Below are 23586 nucleotides of genomic sequence, written 5' to 3'. Positions count from 1 at the left end.
TCATATTGTACATCCTCAGTCCATCCACTTCCCCCCAACACCTTCCTTTCATCAGGACCATCGCATCCCCCTATACATTTGGCTCCAGAAACAGCCTCCTGTTAGACTTTTGCACAATGGCTGTGGCTGCTCTACAAGCCATTCCTCACACTTTGGCAACTCAAAAGATTTTTGTGTGTTTCTCAGTCCGAGGATTGAACACAGAGCCTCAAGCACCCATCACTGGGCTATATCTTCAGTGCCCTCCCCCGATTTTTCCAAGACAAGAACTCGTGTAACTCAAGTTGGTCTCCAACTCACTATGCCCTAGAGAATGACTCCAAATTTCTCTCCTGTCTATACCTCCAACGTGCTAAGATTACAGGCTTGTGCCTTATACCTTACTAGAGATGAAGCGGAGCACCTCATATATGCTGGGCGAGTACTCTATCCACCAGGCTATATTCCGGCCCATGCTTTTTATTTCAAGGTATAGTCCATGTTAGCCTTGCGTTCACTTTCTATCCCAGGAAGTCTTGATGCTTTGATCCTCCTGCTCAGCCTCCAGAGTATCAGGGAGTACAGACCCGTGCTAACACATCTGACTCCACATTTCCTGTTTTTCTTTAACCGTCCTTTGCATACAGACCTCATACTCAAATGAGACTGTACAGTTCTCCAGCCTCAGCATCACTTGCATGCTTCCTAGAGATGCCGAAGCTCAAGCCCCATTCCAAATCCATCTAAGAAGCAGCAGCTGCTAAATGAAAGCTTTAAAGCTGGACCTGGTAGGTAGCTCACAGACCTAAGCCTTGCTACTCTGGAAACTGAGTTGGGAGTTTGAGGCAAGACGGAGCTACGTACTGAATTCTAGGCCAGCCTGGGCAACAGAATGAGACCCTGACTCCAAAAAACCGAAACATAAAATATTTCAGAAGTATTTGTCGAGGCAGTTTTAGGTTCCCAGCAGAATTGGGCAGACAAGCATGACGGATTCCCACAGACCGATCCTGTCCTCAACTTCCAGCTTCATCTCCTCAGCAGCCACCCATATCACAGTGACACATTTGTTACATACAGTCCACGAACCTCCTCTGACACATCATTATCTCCCAAAGTCATGATTTAGCGTTCCCTCTAGGAGGTGTGCTTTATATCTGTTTGAAACATCTATGAGTAATAGATACATCGTTATAGTATTATGCAAAATAATTTCACTTCTCTAAAAAAAAAAAAATCCCCTGTATTGGAGACTGTCTTTTAAGAAACCCCCAGGTGTTAGATATGTATAATGTATAGATAGTGCCAACCCCACCTCCCTCTAAAACCCTCCCAACCCTCCCCCAGTACAATCTGAGTAACATTCAGATTCCCAATGGTGACCTGAAAGCCCAGGCCTGGCCCCTTCTGGTCGTGATCCAGCCACTGAAAATAGCACGTCTGAATAATAACTTCTCTTCAAAGTTCTCATCTCTGCAGTGGTCACATATTTAATGCTATGGTTACGAGATTGCTTGTCTTCTTCCTTCCAGTGACTAGGAATTACATGAAGGAAAGGACTCATAATTTATCCCCAGGACCAACAAACACATCTTTGTACCCAGAAACTGCCTGCTATTTGTTGAATTCAATGCTTACAAAGAACAAGCCACACAGCTTCAATGTAGCCCAACTGGCAAAGTGCTTGCCCAGAATGTAAGAAGCCCTTGGGTTTGATCTCTAATACTGCACAAACTGGGCATGGTAGTAGATGTCTAGCATCCTAGTATTTAGGAGGTAGAGGCAGGAGGATCAAAAGTTCAATGTCATCCTTCGTTACCTATTGAGTAAGGGTAGCTAGCCTAGGCTACATGAGACCCTGTCACTTTGATACCCTCCCCCACCCCTGAATCCTCCATTGCCATCTGCCTCCGTCAGGTCTTCTCCTGCACCCCCCCCTACTCCCTCCTTTCTCAGATCCTTAGTGTCAGTAATCAGGACCTCTTTATTTCTTGAGGGGTTAGCTGAAGGACTCACATAAGCAAAATTGTTTGAGGACACGAATCTCAGGCTCAACTAACCTCTGAGATAGGGTGGACATGCAAAGCTAAGATGTTCATAGACTTATTTTTTGACTCAGAGCAGAAAGAACCGGGCATAGCCATAGCACACAGTGCTTTCCTGATGGCTAAAAATGTATCACTTTGGCTTAATTCTGACCAATTTTTCTGGTGCAATTGTTTTAAATTGCTTGGTTTAAATTTTGCCAGTTCTTCTCTAACTTTTTGAAAGTTTTCCACAATACCCACCCATCCATTCCCAGCCCAGTCTCTGGGTTTCTATACTTTCTCCTGAAGACTTGAGTTTGGGGGTGCTCCCCTAATTTCCAGATAAAGTTTGTAACTATGTAATTATTGGACATTTAACTGTTTCCAGAACCTGAAGTGTGAATGAGGACTTAAGTCATGGTACTCTGGGTTCTGCAACTAAGTTTCACGACTTGGAACAGAAAATTTAAAACTGCCACTACTTGTAGCCAGTGGTCTATGCATCCTTTATCCTCCTCCCTGCCCTCTCCTTGTCTCTCACACTTTTTCATATTCAGGGCAGGGTTTTGGGTGAGCTGCTTTACAGCAGGGCCTCGGACAGTCCGGTTTCCGGAAGTCCGGCTTCCTCCTTGTTTGTGAGAAACCAATTTATACACTACTCCTTAGAAACCAGATCTTTTGTTTTCTGACCTTAAAAAGTTACCTGTGTCAGCTACCCCATTTAAAAAAAAATAGTAATGCAGGACATAGTGGTCCAAGTACACACAGGCACGGCTTGCACAGATCTCCCATGCCCTCTGAATAATCCTGGAAGCCTAGCTTCTGTATAGACCACCTTCATAGAAGCAGAAATGCATCGAGAACAAAATATTCTTTGAAGAACACCATATGAAACATACAGCCCGTTAGAAATATCTTATATTTTTGGTTGTGAGCCTAGCCTTTAACGGCTGAGCCATCTCTCCAGCCCCCGTTAGAAATATCTTAAAGGCTAATTTTTGTGCTACATCTTGGGTGTTGGCTGCCAGAGGAAGAAAGCAAAGCTTAAGAAGAAATATTAAGAGAAAGATTTCATGCTAAGAAGCGTCTCAATTCCCCACCCCACCCCAAAGGAGGTCGGTTACATTAATTCAGTTGTATCATAGAAACACACTTTGGAAACCAGACTCCCAGACCAACGCTGTTGGCACATAACAAGATGTAAATGAACATCTAATATCGATGAAGGAGGCCACAGCTCTCAGCTGCTCGTGGGTTTTTTGTGTTGTTGAAATGGCAATGTCCCCACCTCTATGTTAGAGTTGAAGTTCTTGCTTTAAGTTGCTGTCTAACTTTCTGTGTGACCCTACGCATCCTTTAACCTCTTCGAACCACAACTTTCATAGCTTTGAAGTACTCCAGAGGATACTCTGAAGGGCTCTCCAGCTCACAAAGGGAACAGGGGAGGGTCACAAAGTGAATGGAGAGATACGGCATAGACAGCATCATCTTCCTCAAAACCCCAGTGAGCTTAAGTCAAGTTCCTGAAAGTTCTTTCCTTACCTGAAGACACTTGTGAAAGACGAATCAGCAGCACAAAGAGAAGAATGAGCCTGAGTGGTGTATCCTGCATCAACTGACAACTGCGAGCCATAGCTTCAGATGCTTTGGATAGCATTGATGGGGAAAGCCAAGAATCTAGAGCCAACGGAGCTTAGGCACCTCCTAGGCTCACACAAAAATCAAGAACCAGAGCCGTAGAGAAAGAAGCCTGGGTGGCATACACCCGGCAGATGCTAAAGACGATCCTATTAGTCCACAGAAATGGAACAGAGTGTCTTTGAAGGTTGAGTTTCACAACCTGAAAAAGAGAAACTAGTAAGAGTCTGTTGAGCCGCCGGCTGTGAGGTAAAAAACTCCCCAGTAGCTCTTTCTTACGACAACAGAGTGAGAGTTCTCAATCAGGGTGTGGCCATGAGAGCAACTCAAAGGTCCCCAGAACTCTGGGGAGGTGACTTGTCCAGGCCTGTTCCGAGCACCACCGCACCGGCCACAGCTGGGTGAAAAAGCTGGGTAAAAGGATTCTGCTCGTGGGGGTGGGGTGACTAACACTAGAACACAGTGAGGTGATTCCCACCCAACCCCATTTCACATACAACAGCCAAAAGCAGAGAACCTTCACTAGCAGCCAGACCAAGAAAGCTTAAATTCCATTCTGGACACAGAGTGACTGACAAAAGTATATTTGTCCAAGGCGGTGTTTTAGTTAGGAAATGGTTTCTTTATATCTTAAAACAGGAAACCAAGAATCTTAAACTCAGTAAGTCCTACAGGGACATCAATCAACAGAGAAATCTACCAGGAAAAGGGAAGGAAAGAGAAGACACGTTACAAACACCACTTATTGAGACTATGGAGTATTACATGAAGGGGTTTATCTATCTTTTCTTTTTTCTTCCATAAAGTATCAAAATTGAGAAATGAAAATGAATGACATCCCAGCCGGGCGTGGTGGCACACACCTTCAAGCCCCAGCACTCAGGAGGCAGAGGCAGGTAGATTTCTGAGTTCGAGGCCAGCCTGGTCCACAAAGTAAGTTCTAGGACAGCCACAGCTATACAGAGAAACCCTGTCTCGAAAAAGAAAAAAGAAAGAAAGAAAATGAATGACATCATGCCTACAACTGGCCCGATGGTGTGGCTCTCCTCTTTTGGAGAGATACCCCTTAACCAACCAGTTAGCTTGAAGAGACTTGTTACTGGCATTTTCTTGATTAGAAAAACCTCAACTTCGCCCTACAAAAAAATGTTTGCATCTAGGAAACACAAAAGAATCCTGACGGTGTTTTTCTAACAGTGCTGGAATGCCGCAGCCTTGAGAATAAGAGACCACAGGAGACTGCTCTGAGGGCAAGTTATGATTGTATGTATGTTTAAAAAGACGTGAAGTTGTGGAGTTAGGGACTGAAGATGGGGCTTAGTCGGTAGAATGCTTAGCTGACATGCAGGGAGCTCTGAATTCAATTCCCCAGCATGGTATAAACAGTGTCTAGGCACTGGAGAGGTGGGAGCAGAGGAACCAGGAGTTCCAGATTATCCTGGGTTACACTGAAAGTTTGAGGCCAGCCTGGCATACGTGAGACCCTGTCTTTAACAAACAAACAAACAAACAAAATGCATATGATAAGGCCGAAGATAGCGTGTTCTAAGGCGCCCCATAGTATGATAAATAGCAAATGCATTTACTTACTTGTTGAAGAAGATTCTTTTTCTTTTGTCTTAAAAATCAAAAGATGGGGCCCATGTATATACAAGTGATCTCTTCTTGCTGCCTCTGGTTACTAAAACGGCAGGGGGGCAGGAATTTCCCCTTTCCAACTTCCCTTTACTAAGACCTCGGAGGAAGCTCCCATGTGATTTGGCCACCAAGGATGTAATAAACTCAGACTTTGGGGTATCTAAGAAGAGGAAGCGTGAGGGCCAGCCACTAGCTCTGCCTGGACAGTGGTGTGTAAGCTGTCCTGGCTGGCTCGTATGTGGTAGGGCATTTGGTGGGGAGTGTTTTCTGTTTACTCCATCGCCCTAACTCCATTTGCATCTTGTCCATACTCAAGGAGTATGCTCCTAGCCATCACAGTGATGGGTCTGTTTCATTCACCTGACCACAGCTAGTGTAGCTCATTGTGGAAAATGGAAGTGTCCAGGGATGGAGGATTTGGGGCACAGATAGTGCGGTTATCCAGAGCGTGGCTTTAATAGCTGGACAGTGCACAGTCTGTTAGAGACTTAACACGGTGTTTGTAGCTTAGACTAGCTATTTACCCAGGAAGTATCTACTACCCTCCCCCTCCCTCCCTCCCTGCCTTCCTCCCTCCCTCCTCCCTCTGTCTCAATACCCCTTTTTTCCCTCATTGCCTATTTTTTCCTGAAAAGTGAACCAGACAGTTTCCTCTTATTTTGTATTCACAACATATTATAAAGATGATCTTGAACAAAAGGTCATGGTTTCCAGATTAAAAGGGAAACTTAATTCTGCGCATAAAACAACAGAGAAATGTCATGACGTGAATGAGTAGTGGATTTTCCCTGTACCTTATCTAGGGAGGACACAATTTTCAATTTCACGTACATGATTATTTACTTTTAATAGCTTTGCTGAGATTAAAGTATACCAAAAGACAGCTAGACATGGTGACACGTGATTTTTAATCCCAGCACTCTAGAGGCAGAAGCAGGCAGATCTCTAAATTCGAAGCCAGTCTGGTCTACAGAGTGAATTCTGGGACAGTCAGAACTACAGAAAATCCTTGTCTTGAAAAACAAACAAACAAACAAACAAACAAACGAGAGAGAGAGAGAGAGAGAGAGAGAGAGAGAACTATACCTTTAAAATACTCAGTTGGACACACACACAAGCCATCACCAATTAAGATAGTGAACACCTGTATATCACCACTAGCATTTCCATGGGGTCTAAAATTGCCCCCTGCTGCCGCCTCCTGCTTCTCCTTGTCTTCTTCTTCTATTGAGGTGTTTGCACATTTAGAACTGTATATCAATATAATTACACAGAATGCTCTCTTTGTCTGCTGTCCTAGCCCGGTATTTTAAGCATAGCTTGTGAGGAGGCATAGACACCCCCCCCCCCCCCCGCCCCGCCGGCTCCCTCCCTCCCCGGCTCCCTCTTACCCCCAGCATTTGAATATGGGAAAGGATTTGGCCACTGGAAGGCTCTGCGGGAGGAATGGGTTCATACTGCTACAGAACCTTAGATGTTTATTTCTTTGGGGGCAGGTCATTGATGGCTCCTCAGATGGCCTGTTGGTTCTTTAAAGGCACCCCACCCTAAGAAGCGTCAGGGGTTCCCTTCAGGGAGCAGTTTAGGATGGAGAGTAAGACCCAGAGTGTAAGGGACTGACACCTCTGAGGGAGGAGGAACAGGTTGGAAGGACAAGGCAACTGAATGTCTCCTTCTAGAATTTTCTTTACTGCAGTGTGTGTCCGGAAGTCTTCTAGAGACAGCAGTGAGAGCAGACTTACAGTGGTGGGTCCAGGTTGATCAGTGCAGGCTGTGGGGCACAGGGGCCTTAGAAGAAAAATCACCTGACAAAACACCCCGTTCTTGTTTTTGTTCTCCCCTGAAGGCTGCGTTCTCTGTGAGAGCCCTGTGGCCAGTGAAGTTCCTCAGTGAGTCTCTGTGGTTGGAGCATGGAAGGCCTTTTGCAAGTTCGGGAAATGAAGTGGGTTTGGGGAGCCAGGAGGGCTGCCCGTCTGGTGGGGGAATCCAGCAAAAGTGGGAATGCAGCAACGGAAACCCTTGGCAAGGAAGTCACCAGAGAAGATTTCAAAATGTACTGGCAGGTCTCTACCAAAGGTTGGGAAGCCCTGGCCTGTGGAGACAAACAACAAGGACTTCCCCTGCTGTCTTTCTGTTCTGCTTCGAAGGGTTAGCTTTTCCTAACATTCAGTTGTCAGTTCATCAAGTGTCTCTGTCACAAAGCCTCCCCTCCACCCGTTTATTCACTGCAATTACTGCCTTACTGCCTGCTTCTTTTTTCTTTTTCTTTTTTTTTCTTTTCTTTTCTTTTTTTTTTTTTTTTTTTTTTTTTTTTGAGACAGGGTTTCTCTGTATATTCTTGGCTGTCCTGGAACTCACTTTGTAGACCAGGCTGGCCTCGAACTCAGAAATCCGTCTGCCTTTGCCTCCCGAGTGCTGGGATTAAAGGTGTGTGCCACCACCATGCCGATATTTTTCTTTACAAGTTTTATATTTATAAGATGCTTAATTCTACTGGGGAAGGGGAGGAAAAGAATATTATAAAAATCAGGCTATGTGCCTTTAACATAACCAGTGTTTAGCTGCAAGTCATTTTGTGATTTTTTTTTTTTTTTTGCTAAGCGGCAGTATGAGAATGGAAAGGCTAATTCTGGGCCCCAGGCCTGATTCTTTTTGCATAACCAGATCACACAAAATCCAAGGAACTCTCTTCACTGGTCTGGGTTTTCTCACTAGAATGGGGTGAGTTGAACAAATACTCCCATGGAGGTGCTGTCTGATGATGTAAACTATTTTTAAGGACATGTGCATTCTACTTTTGCCATTGTGTCGAGGTGGAGTCTCCTTCTGTACCCCGAAGGCTGTCAGTTAGCAGAATTCTCTTTTTCCAGGAGGAGGGGAGTCCTCTCTCTTAAGATCTTTAAGTGATTCAATGAGGCCTGCCCACATTATGGAGGATAATCCACTGTACCTAGTGTTTACTGATATAAAGGCTAATCTCGGATGTAAAATACCTTCCCATCTGGAGGAAGATTTGAACAATCTGGGTGCTGTGGTCCAGCCAAGAGGACATACAGTTAGCTGCTCAGATATCATCTTAGTCTTCCTGAATGGACCACATACCAGCTGCTTTTGGCTTTCCACGTCTCTGTCCCTGGCTTTCCAGTTTCCACGCTCTCTGCGTTTATTCTGAGGAGTTTTCTGGTCTATCCTGTGCTCTGTTCTCCTTTGGCCCTTGCTGCGGTTCCACTGTTAGTCTCTGTTAGAGAGTCCAACCCGCCCTGCATATGAACTACTTCCTGTCAGTGTGCAGTGGGTGCTAGTGCACAGTCCCTAAGCTTTAGCGGTCGTAACACTCATAGTGTTACAGTGTCATCGGCACTCAAGGCATTCGGGTCTATGCAGTGTCAAAGCTGTGTTGAACTGTTCTGTTTTCTGATCCTCAGTGAATCTTTTCTCTTTTAAAACAGTTTTAACCGCGATCTGGTGAGAGAGCAGCTGGACCCCAGGGCCTCGTCCTTTTTATTATATCAAACTAGAAGTTAGCTTACTGTGGAAGTGTTAACGTTTGTGGACATTTGGAGTCACGTTAGTAGTTGATAAAGCCAGTTTTTAAGAAAAATTCTTAAAATTTTAAAATTCTATTTAAAAAATGACCCCATTGTTTTAAAATCATATGCATACCATAAAGACTGATATATGTATAATCTAGAGGGGTAACATCTAGTTTCTATTTTTTCTCTAAAATGCCTTTAGATATAATATAGAAAAAATATTCTAAAAGATATAAACTAGGTGTGGTGTTGTAAGACTGAAATTCTAGCATTCTAAAGGTAGAGGCAGGAGGGTCACGAGTTTGAGACCAGCCTAGTCTCAAAAAATAAATCAAAATTTAATTTTCCTTCATTCCTCTCTTTACTCAGAAAGCTTTTTGTTCCTCTTCTGAGAGGCACTTCTAATTATTTACAATTTGATGCTTATCCTTCCAAGCAACACACACACATTTATTGAATATATTAATTTTCCTATGACTTATCAATTTATTTTTGCTTAATAAAATGTCCCTAAACTCCACGTGAACACCTCCTTTATTATTTTTGTGATTAATAGATTTATTTATACAAGAATAGAGTCATCAACGCCAAAATTAATAGATGTTAAATGTTCAGTTCAAGTTTCCTTCCCAGATAAGTCTTTCCTTTCTTTCTGTTTTGAAAACATAGAAGAGGGGATGTTCCCAGCATAGCTCCTAAAAGTGAGTTCTTGGGAGTAGGTCTGAAATTAGGGCAGACATGTTCTGATCTTGGAGTCTAAGGAGTCAAAGCAGGATCTTTGATGTGCGTCGGGGTCACTGTATAGAAGCAGATATTCCATTTAAGCACAAGGCCCGATTTGTGCCTTTCTGGAGACGATGCTGTACCGAGCTGGATCGAGGGTACGGGGGAGAGTGTTCACCCGCGCACGTTTATACTCGGAACCTGACATCTGGGCTCAACACCGCCATTGCCACCTTAGGGTTTTAACGAATCCAGAGTCATAATTTAGGGGAAAGAACCTAAGAGTTCCCCCTATAAGCTCCCGTTTGAAACCCTTCTGTGGAGAGCACGCAGAACCACAGCCGAACGGACTAGGGTTAGAATCGGTGAGCCCAAGCCGCTCTGGGAGTCCAACGGTCCGCGGGTCAGAACCCTGGCAGGGCAGAACCCTGGCAGGGCGGGCACGGGGCTGGCCGGACACCACTCCACTCGGCCCACACGCAGCGCGGAGCGGTTCCCGGGCTGATGCGCAAGGCTTGGGCGCCCCCAGCACCGCCCCTTCCTCCTTCCGTCCAGTGCGGAGGACGCGGGAGGACGCAGCTCCGCCGGAAGCCGCTGTGCGCCAGCGACCCGCCCGGCCCACGGCTCCGCCCCTGTTCGGCTTTTGGCTTGGGTGCTCACAGCGGGACTCCTGCGCCCGGTACCCCGCCTCCAGGTCGGGCAATCCTGCCCTCGGCTCTGGACCACCCCGATCCCGCCCCACGCTCTCAGCTCCGCCTCAGCAGGTACAGCCAGGACTCCCTCTCCTCTTACTGACGTTAGTACCCGCTCGGTCCCGCTCTCACCTCCAGACTGATGCTAGGCCAGTGTCCTCAAAGTGGCCACCAAGACTTTCCTGAGTGCATCGCGGCCTCCCCTCCCCTCATCTCCTCTCCCTATTCCTCTTTCTACCCAGGCCAGGAAACCAATGGGAAATCCCGAACTGTACTTCGGTTTTGATTGTATAGTTTGATGGCTTTGTCACCTGTGCCCGTTTAGAGTGGGTTAAGGAATAATGGCTTCTGAAGGGTGGGTCTGGGCCAGGATGGATGCATGTGCCAAGGTGAAAAGGAATTTCAAAGAGAAAAGATACTGACTACTTCCTCCGTGGTTTCCCACACACTAGGGGAGAGCCATGGAGAGCCTCAAAAAGGGAACCTGGAGCATTGGGAGGAGAAGGTGGGGGCGTTAGTCCTTAGTTTTCAGAGATCAACAAAGCTAGGGCTTCGAAAACCTGGGCCAAAACAGGACCTCAGAGAACAACGCCTTCCTCCCCCACAGATGGGAAACTCCAGCGTGAGAGGATTGTTAGTGGTCACAGAGCTAACACAAGGGAGTACAAAACTCTAGTCCCTAGCCTTTGTTTATACATAAAACACCCCCCCACACACCACATCACACACATATTTAGATGGTGTAATCAGGATTTGGCTTTTCCATGCTTGGTCTGTCTTTTTTTTGTTGTTGTTGTTTTTGGTTTTTGGTTTTTGGTTTTTTGGAGACAGGGTTTCTCTGTATAGCCCGAACTCAGAAATCTACCTGCCTCTGCCTCCCAAGTGCTAGGATTAAAGGCGTGCGCCACCAGGCCCGGCAGCCTGGCCTGTCTTTACCCTTAACTGCTTCTCCAGGTCTCTGCTGGCCTGTGCCCTAGTCCTGAGCGGTGTGACTAGGTGGATGGTTGGAGGTACCTGGGCTTGAACTAAACCTAAAATAGCGGTTAGAGGAAGAAAGACAGGTGGATGGGAAGAGCTTGGGCTGAGGGCAGGGGTGAGCTAGGTCTTTTTGCCCCTAAAAGTGTTTGCCCCTGTTCATGGGGAGGCTGGCTGCGTGGAGGGGGCAGACACTGGAGCACTGAATCACCACAGGGAATGGGTGTTGTGGGGCCCTGGCCTGAGTAGAGTAGGGAATGTGTGCACCGGGAAGCCAGTGCTTTAGCAAGGACTTCATTTATGGTGGGAATATCATTTGCAGCCCAGCACTATAGAACTTTTACCATATAGAAGACAAACAAGGGGCTGGAGAAGATGGCTTAGCAGTTGAGAGCACTGGCTGTTCTTCCAGAGGGACTCAGGTTCAATTCCCAGCAACCACATGGCAGCTCACAGAGCCAGTTCCAGGGGGCCCAACACCCTCACACAGATACCCGTGAAGGCAAAAAACTAGAGTATGTAAATAAAACTGAATATAAACTAGAATATGTAAATAAAACTAAATCATTTAAAAATTTTTAAATATTGCTGGTAAAGGGAAAATTGCTTATAGAATTGGTTGTAGATGAATAATAAAAATAATCACAAAATTGTGCTCACTATGTACTTTATGGAAATTCATCCATTCATTCATTCATTCCTCACTACACATCTGGGTTTTTCCATTATCACTTTACCTGAGCCCAAGGTTAAGGCCAGGGCCGAGACCATGTAGTGTAATATGAAGCATTCAGGCAGGGAACTAGGTCGGGGTTCCACGGTCTGTACCTATTGATTATGTAAACTTAGCTTCCATTTCCTCATCTGTAAACAGTTAGCTGTAGTGTCACTCTCCGCACAAAAGAGAGAGAGAAGGATCTTCCAAAGCGAATGTCAGGTGATGGAGAAGATGGCAGGCCTGACTTGACCTGTAGGTCTTAATGGGCTGGCCACTCCTCGAGAGTCCACGACACAGTTGGAGACAAGCTTTGGAGTCAGTTCTGTGAGAGAGTCCCAGCCCTCCCGGCTAGCTCTGTGGCCTGATTCAGTTCTCTTAATATTTACAGAGCTGCATTCTCTCCATGATGACTGACTTACTCTTGCTTAAGACCCTCGAGCAGCAAATCCCTCATAGAAGACGATCGGATGGGTTAGGCTGAAGGCAGGGCCTACGGGGAGAGTGTAGATGTTTGTTTTCTGATTCATCTTCCTCTGCTCTTCTCCAGGAGTCTCTGTTGCCCCATAAGCCCGCCTGTGCCAAGCTCAGCATGGGTGGGGGGCTGATTGAGAGGTACGTGGCTGCCATGGTGCTGAGCGCGGCCGGAGATACCTTGGGCTACTTCAACGGGAAGTGGGAGTTCATTCGGGATGGGGAGACGATACACCAGCAGTTGGCCCAGATGGGTGACTTGGAAGCCATAGACGTGGCACGATGGAGAGTCAGTGATGATACCGTCATGCACCTGGCCACAGCAGAGGCCCTCATGGAAGCTGGCCAGTCCCTGGATTTGCCTCGGCTGTATTCCCTACTAGCTAAACATTACCGGGACTGCATGGGAGACATGGATGGCCGGGCACCAGGTGAGTGCCAGCCTCTGGGAGGTTCCCAAGGATGGAGAAGCGGGCCCAAGGGGGACGCTAAAACTGTAGATGGAGAGTAGGGAGCAGAATGTGTCTATTAGTCACTCGTAGGAGGACTTTGAATTCAAAACCAGCCCAGGCTCCGTAGTAAGATTCTGTTTCAGAAAATCAAAAGAAGAAAAACTTCGTGAAACATTTCATTATCAGTGAAACAGAAACTAGTGTGGATTTCAATTCTTGTAACTTACTCATGGTGCCACAGTCACAGTTCTGTGTGTTGTGCAGATGAGTATATGGAAAGGATTTATTGATGAAATTGGGGAAAAAAAAATAGGTTTCAGAACATGTTGTGAAAGTAACTTAAAAGTACCAGAGCTTGCCGGGTGTGGTGGTGCATACCTGAAATCCCAGCACTCGGGAGGTGGAAGCAGAAAGATCAGGAGTATGGGAAGTGCAGGAGGTGAGCACCTGAGTCAAATCCCCCAGCACCCACATAAAATGTCACATATGCGACCCGTGTGCGAAGAGAGACAGAAACTGGAGGGTCACTGGAGCTTGCTGGTCCCTAGCCTACCTCTAGACCCTGCATCAAGGGACTGAGAGAGACGGACATATGTGCAAACACCACACATACAAAGAACAGTTGCTAATCTCCATTGAGGGAAGTCCGGAAGCAAACACAGGAATATGTTCATAATTCTACCTGAGTTACACAAGTGATCACTGTAATTGCCCTTCTGTTTGTATTTTCTGCATTTTTGTTATGAACAACCACAAAGAAGAACTTTTTAAAAAGTATTATTACTTAAAAAAAAGTGGAGACCCTTCTTTGGTTCCAGCCCTACTCAGTGTGGCTGTGACTCACTTTGGGGAGTGAAGCACATATACAGGTGCCTTGCGAACCTCCTCCCCACCTTAACTTTTCAAATAAAGGCTAGAGCTGGTGATTGGGCAGTAAGAGGAAAGGTGGACCTGAAAAGTTGGGGGGAGAAGGGAGAGAGAAGGAGAGGGAGGGAGGATGACGGAGGAGGAAGTGGAGGAGGAGGAGAGGAGGTAGTGGTGGTGGTGGGAGGAGAATGGAGCAGAAGCACGTGGCTTGGAGAAACCGTAAGTTATATGGGATCTCATAGATGATACGTAATAGAGTAGTGTAGTGGTAGATCTGCCCAATCTAGGTGTGTAGCTTGTATTCCAATTAATTGAGTTGTGATTTCTTTAACTGGGCTTTTTTGGGTTGGAGATTTACCCCAACAGATAGCCTGCATTTTCTCCTCATGACTCTGGTTACTAGAGGTTGAAGCACACATCATTATGTCTGGTATGTCTTTGGAGCTGCTCTTCTTGGCTTTCAGATGGACACCAACTCTGGTCCCCACGTGCTCTGTCTCTGTGTGTGGCATCCCTTGTGTCTGTGTGTCCATATGCTTCTTGTTAGACTGGCTCATTTTAGCTTGATTGAAAGGCTCTGTCTCCAAATTAAGCTTCTGCCCATTAAGGTTTCGATATATGTATGTGGACTTCAACATATGAACACAATTCAGCCAAAATAACTCCTAGTTGAAGAATGCCTCCCTCCCTCCTTCCCTCCCCTCACCCCCAGTCCCACCGACTGGCTCTTGAGGCCCATCCCTGTTCGTCCCATCTTAACATCTGCTATCCACTTAGTGTAGTAGAAGGCTTTATTTGCCTACCTGTGTCAGCCTCGGATCTGGTTTATAAGGGCCTGCAATAAAGGAGCAGTAGTATTGCGTCCCACAGTGCGCTGCTGCTGCTGTCTCTCGGCTCCTTCTGTAGCCCTACCCTCCGCTACAGTAGGTCGGTGGGACCGGCCTCCCTCTAACACCGTCAGGTAGGGGAGAGCCACGGTCTGTTGACCTGATCTAAGCCCGGTGCTTCATTCTGGAACCTCTAGGCTCTTTCTAACAGCCAGGAACCCCAGTAGGTTCTTATTAGACGCACTGAGGGCTTCAGCCTTGGAGCCAATGTGTGTGTCCATGGCCACTGACTTGCTGGTTCTGGGATCTTGGTTATGTTTCCTAAGCTACGAATCTTACTTATTTAAAAAGGAATAATATGTGGTAGTGCACATCTATGACCTCAGCACAGGGGAGGCAGAAGCAAGAGAATAACTGTGAGTTTGCGGCCAGCCTAGGATTCTCATTCCCATGAGAATTCCAGACCAGCCAGGTTTATATGGAAGGCTTGTCTTTCAAAAAGAAAAGATAATACAGGACAGCTTCCCTTTGAGCTGCTGTGAGTTCTCTAATAACTGGAGGAGCGTGTGTGTGTGTGTGTGTGTGTGTGTGTGTGTGTGTGAATGTGTATGTGTGTATGTATATGCTTTGTTGATTCATAAGATGACACTGAGGATTATATATAAGGAACACTAGCTGTCATGCTGGGGTTTGAAGTTGAGGGGCCACCCCCATCATGTGTCCATGGCTCTCCGTTCATTTCAGAGAAACCTGGGAGTCTGTTTAGTCCTGTGCTCGCACTGGGTCTGTTGTTCTGGTGACTTTGACCCCTCGCTCTCCCCCACTCACCCCTAGGTGGTGCTTGCATGCAGAACGCCATGCAGCTGCAGCCCAACAGGGCCGACGGCTGGAGGATTCCCTTCAACAGTCACGAGGGTGGCTGCGGGGCCGCCATGCGCGCCATGTGCATCGGGCTGAGGTTCCCCCACCCCAGCCAGCTGGATCTGCTGATCCAAGTGAGCATCGAGAGCGGCCGGATGACCCACCACCACCCCACGGGCTACCTCGGCAGCCTTGCGTCCGCTCTTTTTACGGCGTATGCCGTGAATGGCAAGTCACCGTGGCAGTGGGGAAAAGGGCTAATGGAGGTGCTGCCGGAAGCCAAAAAGTACATCACTCAGTCAGGCTACTTTGTGAAGGAGAATCTTCAACACTGGTGAGTCTCTAGGTGTGTGTCCTAGCTGACTTGGGGGTGAGGATGTGTGCACAGGCTCCATACACGTACCTAGGGTTCAGAGGTCACAGCTGCCATTGGTCTCACTAACCTGAACCTCCAGGGCTTCTGATAAGGATTTCAAGCTCCTTTCCATCCATGGTTGCCTGAAGCAGCCAAGTGGATACCTCAGTGTAGGCACCTGTGGTCCTCTCTTAAGTCCTGTTCTGGATTCCGTCTTGCTGTAAGTTTTGTGACCAGCCAATGCTGAGATGAGCTTTTTACTTCCAACTTCCCCGAGATTTGTTTTTCCGTATTGTTCTAAACAGTATTTCCAAACCCTTGGTTGAAATCCCTGAGAGGCTTCTCCAGGAGCCAGTAAGCTGTAAGGCCACCTGTCCCTTTTATTGGTTACCTTACATTATCTTTCTTAGAAGAAACAAGGCTCAGAGACTCTTACTGAAGTTACCTATGGTTGCGATATTCCAGACTTTCCCCAGGAAAATGATAAGAAGTTGCTCTGGGCCCAGAAAAACAAATCTTTACTTCCTGTCCCATAGCCCTACACATACTTTCCTTCCTGAGCAGCGGCATCCATACCTGGTTTATGTAGAAGACTTCTGTCTTAGTTAGGATTTTACTGCTGTGAACAGACACCATGACCAAGGCAAGTCTTATAAGAACATTTAATTGGGGCTGGCTTACAAGTTCAGAGGTTCAGTCCATGATCATCAAGGTGAGAACGTGGCAGCATCCAGGCAGGCATGGTGCAGGAGGAGCTGAGAGTTCTACATCTTCATCTGAAGGCTGCTAGCAGAATACTGGCTTTCAGGCAGCTAGGATGAGGGTCTTAAAGCCCACACCCACAGTGACACACCTACCCCAACAAGGGCATGCCTTCTGAAAGTGCCACTCCCTAGGCCAAGCATATACAACCATCATAATAAAAACTATATGGATGGCTTGTGGAGTTAATTTAGATTTTTTTCAGTATAAATTTATGACACTAGTGTGAGGAGCTGAAGTCATTCTGAACTTTTCACTCTTTACACATCTACCTGGTATTTGTCTATATAACTTTTGACATTAGGTTTTTGTTTGTTTGTTTGTTTGTTTTGTTTTTTAATTGACTTCTCCTCCACAGGTCCTACTTCGAGAAAGAATGGGAAAAGTACCTGGAGCTTAGAGGAATTTTGGACGGCAATTCGGCTCCCATCTTCCCGCAGCCCTTTGGTGTGAAGGAAAGGGATCAGTTCTACATCGACGTGAGCTACTCTGGCTGGGGTGGCAGCAGCGGACACGATGCCCCCATGATTGCCTACGATGCCCTCCTGGCCGCGGGGGATTCCTGGAAGGAGCTTGCACACAGAGCGTTCTTCCACGGCGGAGACAGTGATTCCACAGCCGCCATTGCTGGCTGCTGGTGGGGAGTTATACACGGCTTTAAAGGAGTAAATCCTGCCAACTACGAGAAGCTCGAATACCGACAGCGACTAGAAGAGGCCGGAAGAGCTTTGTACTCTCTCGGGTCAAAAGAAGACACTGTGTTAGATCCCTAGGGAGAAGGTGGTTTGTTTCTGGCGGTTTCTTTCCCTGTAGCCCTGATGCTCAGTCTCTTCAGCTTTGAGAGTCAAGAATCCTAATTTTGTGTTTGAAGAGTTCTGAAATAACAAGTCCCTTGGATGCGTTTAGCCCTGCCTTTCCACATTTCCCCTGCTCTCCCCGAATTCCTCTTTTGTGTGTGAGAATCTTTTTATTTCAGTTGATGGGATCACCTTTTCCCATTCAGAAACCTCATAACCTTGTATTCCAGTTTTTGTTTTTATCATGGAATTATGCAAAATGCTTTGTCTGACTTTTCCTTGATTGGGTTTCCCACCTATCCCAAGTAGGCTAAAACAAAGATTTATTTGGGAGGAGTTTATTTGGGAGGCAATTCCAGGAAGCAAGACCAGAAGGAAGGAGCAGCCAGTGTCAAGAGCAGGATTCTCTGGCCATTGGGGTGTAGTCTGTGCTACTTCCTTCCTTCCTCTGCCCAAGGCAATCTTCAGAGTTGTCCTGGTGAGATGCCTGGCCATTTTTGAGTGTGTTTCCAATGACTTTCACCTGATTGGTTAAGGCCCACCGCCCCCAGGGATGCTGTTAGCCTAGACTGTCTCTTAACTCCTCAAGAAACTGAAGGTGATCTTGAACTTGTGATCTACCTGCTTTCACCTCCAAGTGTTGGGAACACAAACATTCAACATCATGCCCAGTTTATTTGGTGCTGGGGGTCAAACCTAGACCTTTATGCGTGCTCTGCAAACATCTCATGAGCTGAGCTGCATCCCCAGCTCTGTGCTTTAAACCATCATCTTCTTATCCTCCCTCTTTCTCCTTTTCCTCCTCCCTCCTCCCCTCTGCTTTTTGAGTCAGGGCCCTAATATGAGCCCTGGCTGGCCTGAAACACTTTGTGTAGACCAGGCTGGCCTCAAAATTCACAGAGACCTCTCTGCCTCTGCCTCTGCCTCCTGAGCAGTGTGATTGGATTTAGGAGCGGCTGGGTATCTTCCCTGGTCAGTCTCAGAGGCACACTGCATAGCCAAGGTCTGGCTATTACACTTAACTTCAGTTACTGGGTAACTGGGTCACTTCAGTCTCCTATGAGGCTTCCTCACCTGACTCACTGCCAAGGGTGAGGACAGGCACTCCACCCTGCCTCCCCCAACAGACACACAAACACACACAACACAACCACAGCACAACCACAGAGTTTGGACTCCTGTGACTTCTCCTTTAGTTTCCTGGTGTTTACTAGGTTCGTGGGAGGGATCTCGTCACTCTAGTCTGGGCTTGACATTCCCAGACTTTAGGTTTAAATTGTGGGGAGGTGCAGAAGGTTTATAGGCACCATCTGTGGAGAGCTGGGGTAGGGCTTTAATCACAGAGACAACAAGACCCTAAGCATCCTGTTCTCTTTGCCAGTTTTCACTTCACCACAGGCACACTGGGAAAGCCCAGAAGTTCAGAGTTCTCTTTTTCAAATCCCCTCCTTCCTCAAACATCACTCGGACCTGGTGACCCGGGAAAACAGGGAAAGAGAGGGAAGAGGGAGAGGAAGGATGAAAACAAAGAAAAAGATGATCAATTCGATGCACAATGTCCAGGCAAGTCAATGCAAGTGTGGTCCCAGCACGAGCCTCTCTTCTTTATCCGTTGACCACGTGTGCTGAAATCCAAGGCAGTCCTGTGCAGCAGCTCAGGGAGACGGAGCTCTCCTGATAGAGCTTCTTGTTTTTTTTTTTTTTTTTTTTTTCGAGACAGGGTTTCTCTGTATGTATAGCCCTGGCTGTCCTGGAACTCACTTTGTAGACCAAGCTGGCCTTGAACTCAGAAATCCGCCTGCCTCTGCCTCCCGAGTGCTGGGATTAAAGGCGTGCGCCACCACCCCCGGCTCTGATAGAGCTTCTTTTGCTTTCCTTTACTGCCTGAGGTTGCTAGGGGAACAGTTCCTTCTATGACCTGCAGAATTAGCATCATGTTCTCTAGTCATGGAGAACCACAGTCACCACCCGGTGCATCTTTCCTTTCTTAACAGTTTTGGAACTGCTGCAGGGTAGGACTGATGAGTAGTAGTTGGTACCCTTCCATCATCACCACCACCATCATCTTCACCATCACCACCAACACTACCGCCACCATCACCACCGTCACCATCATCACCAGCAACCAAACAAATGACAGAGTGAGGCCAGAAGTCTGTTGTTGTCTATGCAAAGTCACAAGATGAGAGCAAGCTGGGCTTTAGGCCCAGATTCCACTGTAAGACCTGGGTTAAATCCTGAAATGTTTTCCTACTCCTACACTGCCCGGCATTTTTTGCAGCAGATCTGGGGGTAGTTGTTTCTCCATACACTCAGCCGATTCCCAGAAGTCACCAGCTGCTTGACCTCATGAGATGTTTTGAGACTCCCATGCTGATGTCCTCTCTGTGGAATTAGCATCAGATCCTCAGGTTGAGGGCTCCACCCCACATGGCTGCCCACTTCACAAAACCTTCACAAGTCCCGGATTGACCTGAGTGTCTGTCTCATGACTGACTGTAAGACAAACTCCCCACAACTTCCTTCTCACAGCCGAAAGTGCCGGGCAGCTTGTGCATCTCAGACACATCTTGCTTTGCCAGAACAGCTGCAACTGAAGAGCAGAGAGGAGAGGAGTGTGGGGCACTTGAACAGGGTCCTTTGGTTTCTCCCATCTGTGGAGCTGTGGGCTGACATTTGCTTCTGTTAATAGAGGACCATGCTTCTACCCACAAGGTTCCCCACGTCCCCCAGTACAGCCTTCTCTATGTTGGTCGATGCTAGCAGAAGTTAACAATGTACCCACCCATCAGTCCACATCAGGGTTAGTTATAGAGGTATTCTATCTGAGAGACAGTTATTTTAAGTTTAAGTTGGGCATAGTACTCCATGCCTGTGATCCCAGCATTCTGGAGGCTGAAGCAGAATGATCACTATAACTTTGAGGCTAGCCTGGGCTACACAGACTTTGAGGCTAGCCTGGGCTACACAGTGAATGTAAGATTATTCTGGTCTACATCATGAATTTTAGCCAAGCCTAGGCTATATACTCTCAAAACACCTCTGCCCACCCCACCCAAACTTATTTAAATAAAAACTTCAAGTTCATACTACCAACTGATAGGTGGGAAGAGTTGGCCGGAACTGGGAGGGTGAGACTAATAAGGGTGACTATTGAACACGGACTTGAGAAAAAACAAACAAACAAAAACCCCTCCAACCAGATGACTTCTGCCAGAGTCAGCCCAGTGGGCGTAGCATTTGAGGTTAAGGTGGGCTTCCTGGGTCCCTCAGCCTTGAATGCAGGAGCCCTGAAAGCTGGTGCTTTTCTCTTGCTTTGGAGACATGCTGCTAGCTGTGCATCCAGAACTAAGGAAGACATGCTCTGATGCTGTGCAGAAAACTGCCTTTGAGCTGCCTCTGCTTCTGGGGCCGTCCTCTGGGCTTCCCATCATCAGGACCAATGGAAGGTGGGGTGATGTTGCTTGGCCTCCAGGGCTGCTGGGAGGTTGTGTACCCCACACTGAGTGGGTAACAATGGGGTCCCTGGTGTCAGTTCTTCAGATTAAAACCTCTGCTCTGCTACTTGGTGCAGACTGGGGAATAGTATTTAACCTGGTTCCACCTTTATTCCCACATACGTACAGTGGAGACAGTGACGTCACCTGCCTTGTGGACTGTGTTTTGCATGCAGTAGTATCTGATGGGTGACATACACTCAAGGGGAGAGTAGGAATGTGAAACTGTGCTGTGTCGTGTTAGTGACATCTCTTTTAAGAGCATATCTGGTGTCTTCTTTCTGCCGGCCGGTGATGGAGTGGGAGCCGCAGAGAGAACCCCGGGCATACCACTTCAAGCCAGTTCCTTCCACCACTTGGGAAACTTTTGATTCAATCCACGGGACCCACGAGTTTTGTTTTCCCGAGGGTGTTTCTTGGTTTTGCCTTGCAGTTTTGCATCATCAAGCATAAGCCTGCAGAGAGTCACAATTGTTAGTTTGAGAACAAATGAACATCAGTCATAGAATTTCAATACCAAACTCTCATTCCAAAGCTACAAACAGTTCTCAGTCTCTGCATAGTCAGAGCCTTGGAGTCATTTGGGGGGCTCAGTACCTTTCTAGTCCATAAGCCCTAACCTGTGACCTTTTGTCTGGAGAAATGCAGCCCAGGTCTCCATCTATTTTGGGAGGGAAATGGAAATATTGTTTTAAAAATGAAGCCGGGCGGTGGTGGTGCACGCCTTTAATCCCAGCACTTCAGAGGCAGAGGCAGGCGGATTTCTGAGTTCGAGGCCAGCCTGGTCTTCAAAGTGAGTTCCAGGACAGCCAGGGCTACACAGAGAAACACTGTCTCAGAAAAAAAAAGAAAAGAAAAGAAAAGAAAGTTGTGGCTGGGGATGTAGATTATTTTCACAACCTTTGTCTAGCATAAGCAAGGCTCAGGTTTAGTTGTCAACAGTGGCCTGGGTATAAAATAGAAGGGGCTCTAAAATTACATGGTGTGTTACAAATGTCATAGGATGCTTTCATTCTCCATAAGACTTTAGCTTGTGTGAAGCAACTTCACTGCATTCTTGTTACTAACTTGTCTCCAAGTTATAGGAAGTAAACTTATTACCAACAAGGATACCATAAGCCTAGGGTGCGTTTTAGCCAGTTCCTCAAGGCCCAGGAATGCTGTCCCCTGGATGTGTCCCACTTGCACAACAGCTCAGGGACTCAGAGAGCAGCCAGTCCTGGGTGTTATACACAAGAGACACGTGACTTAGTGGGTTAAAGCATTGAAAATCCTGTTTCTGGAAAAGAAGAGGTGGAAAGGCTGGATAGGGCCCAGATTCATCTGGCCAATTCCCTACCATTTCAGGTTGTTGTGTTCTCTGCCTAGGCTGCAATTGCTCTTGAGAACTACCAGCAAGAAAGATGAACTGGGTCAGTTGGAGATGGCTCAACTGTCCCTGGCTGTGCTCACTTACTGTGCCTTTGTGCTCCCACGCTGGAATGGCTATTCCTGGTTGTCAGCTGGACTATATCTGGAATGAACTAAAATCCAGAATTGGAGGGCTCAACTGTGATCCAGATCTTGAGGCTGGAAGACACAAGTTTCTGACCTGGATCTTAGTATGGAGATCTTGAGGCAAAGAGGCTATGAAAAGCTGAGGCCCAGGTAAGGTAGTACACACCTTTAATCTCAGGAGACTAAGGTAAGGAGATCTCTGAGTTCAAGGTCAGCCTGGGACAAAATAAGCCCCAGATTCAGGCATGGTGGTACACACCTTTAATCTGGGCCACACCTTCTGCTGGAGACCTACAGAAGGACCTTGGAAGAAGGAAGGTTCACTGCTTGCATTTACTGTTGGAATCTACTCCTGCAGAAGTCCAGCTGAAACAACCAGCCTCAGGGGACTGAGAAACTACTACATTCTTAGACTTCCCATTGATAGCTGACCATTGTTGGGGAGTTGGACTACAGACTGTAAGTCATCATAATAAATTTCCTCAATATAGAGAGACATTCCATAAGTTCCATGACTTTAGAGAACCCTGACTAAGCTAATATATGCATGCACTCGAGAGCACACACACAAACACACACACACACAACACACACACACAAGCATTTATACACATGCTCATATGTAAGGCATACAGAGTATCAGGAGCGAAGACTTCAATGTCCTACCCTCGCTCAAATTGGAGAGGATCCTAGGGGAAAATGGCCTCTTGAGTGTTATAGGATGAGTGCATTTAGGTTTGGACCCCAAAACTTTATGACATGGTCTAAGCATCCAGGAAACAAGAATGAGGAAGCTCTAAGATACTTCCATTAGCTTGAAAAGCAGGGTTTGAAAGGTTTGGGGGGAGAGGGAGAGCTGGAGAGATGGCTTAGCGGTTAAGAGCACTGACTGCTCTTCCGAAGCTCTTGAGTTCAATTCCCAGCAAGCACATGGTGGCTCACAACCATCTGTAATGAGATCTGATGCCCTCCTCTGGGGTGTCTGAAGACAGTTACAGTGTACTTACATATAATAAGTAAATAAATCTGAGAGAGAGAGAGAGAGAGAGAGAGAGAGAGAGAGAGAGAGAGAGAGAGAGAGAGAGAATGAGAATGGTTTGTGGGGCTGGAGAGATGGCTCAGTGGGTTCAGTTGCTTCCACTAAACCTGATGATGTGAGTTCGATCACAGGGTCTCATAAGGTGGAAGTGTCCATGATTCGCTGAATGGCGCCCAGGACTCAAACAGTATATAAACTCAAAGAATGTTTTACTCTGCAGAAGTCCAGCATGCTGGGG

General features: G+C 46.9%; 2 protein-coding genes and 1 pseudogene across 2 annotated transcripts in view; 1 reads left to right on the top strand and 2 right to left on the bottom strand.

The window, feature by feature from the left end:
• Cd80 (CD80 molecule) overlaps nucleotides 1–3780 on the bottom strand; it is a 39681-nt gene extending 35901 nt beyond the window's left edge. The window contains exon 1 of the mRNA XM_029470234.2: nucleotides 3549–3780. Coding sequence (XP_029326094.1) covers nucleotides 3549–3663 — 115 coding nt within the window. The 5' untranslated portion in view covers nucleotides 3664–3780. The remainder of the gene's footprint in view (nucleotides 1–3548) is intronic.
• Nucleotides 3781–9338: 5558 nt separating this feature from the next.
• LOC115029591 (NADH dehydrogenase [ubiquinone] 1 beta subcomplex subunit 4 pseudogene) lies at nucleotides 9339–10037 on the bottom strand (annotated as a pseudogene).
• Nucleotides 10038–10095: 58 nt separating this feature from the next.
• On the top strand, nucleotides 10096–17591 carry Adprh (ADP-ribosylarginine hydrolase). The gene is made up of 4 exons (XM_021184822.3): nucleotides 10096–10302; nucleotides 12471–12825; nucleotides 15375–15735; nucleotides 16877–17591. The coding sequence occupies exons 2-4, from the start codon at nucleotides 12513–12515 to the stop codon at nucleotides 17289–17291; spliced, it is 1089 nt and encodes a 362-aa protein (XP_021040481.1). The 5' UTR covers nucleotides 10096–10302; nucleotides 12471–12512; the 3' UTR covers nucleotides 17292–17591.
• Nucleotides 17592–23586: the final 5995 nt, after the last annotated feature.

The sequence above is a fragment of the Mus caroli genome, unplaced genomic scaffold (assembly GCF_978045245.1).
Source record: "Mus caroli unplaced genomic scaffold, Mus_caroli_1 scaffold_17, whole genome shotgun sequence".
NCBI classification, from domain to species: domain Eukaryota; kingdom Metazoa; phylum Chordata; class Mammalia; order Rodentia; family Muridae; genus Mus; species Mus caroli.
The sequence above is the reverse complement of the archived record's forward strand: the minus strand, read 5'-3'. Positions and strand labels throughout refer to the sequence as shown.

Coding starts and splice junctions, on each gene's coding strand:
- Adprh (XM_021184822.3), top strand. CDS start 12,513: ATGGGTGGGGGGCTGATTGAGAGGTACGTGGCTGCCATGGTGCTGAGC. Junction 12,826..15,374: donor CATGGATGGCCGGGCACCAG/GTGAGTGCCAGC, acceptor ACTCACCCCTAG/GTGGTGCTTGCATGCAGAAC. Junction 15,736..16,876: donor AAGGAGAATCTTCAACACTG/GTGAGTCTCTAG, acceptor TCTCCTCCACAG/GTCCTACTTCGAGAAAGAAT.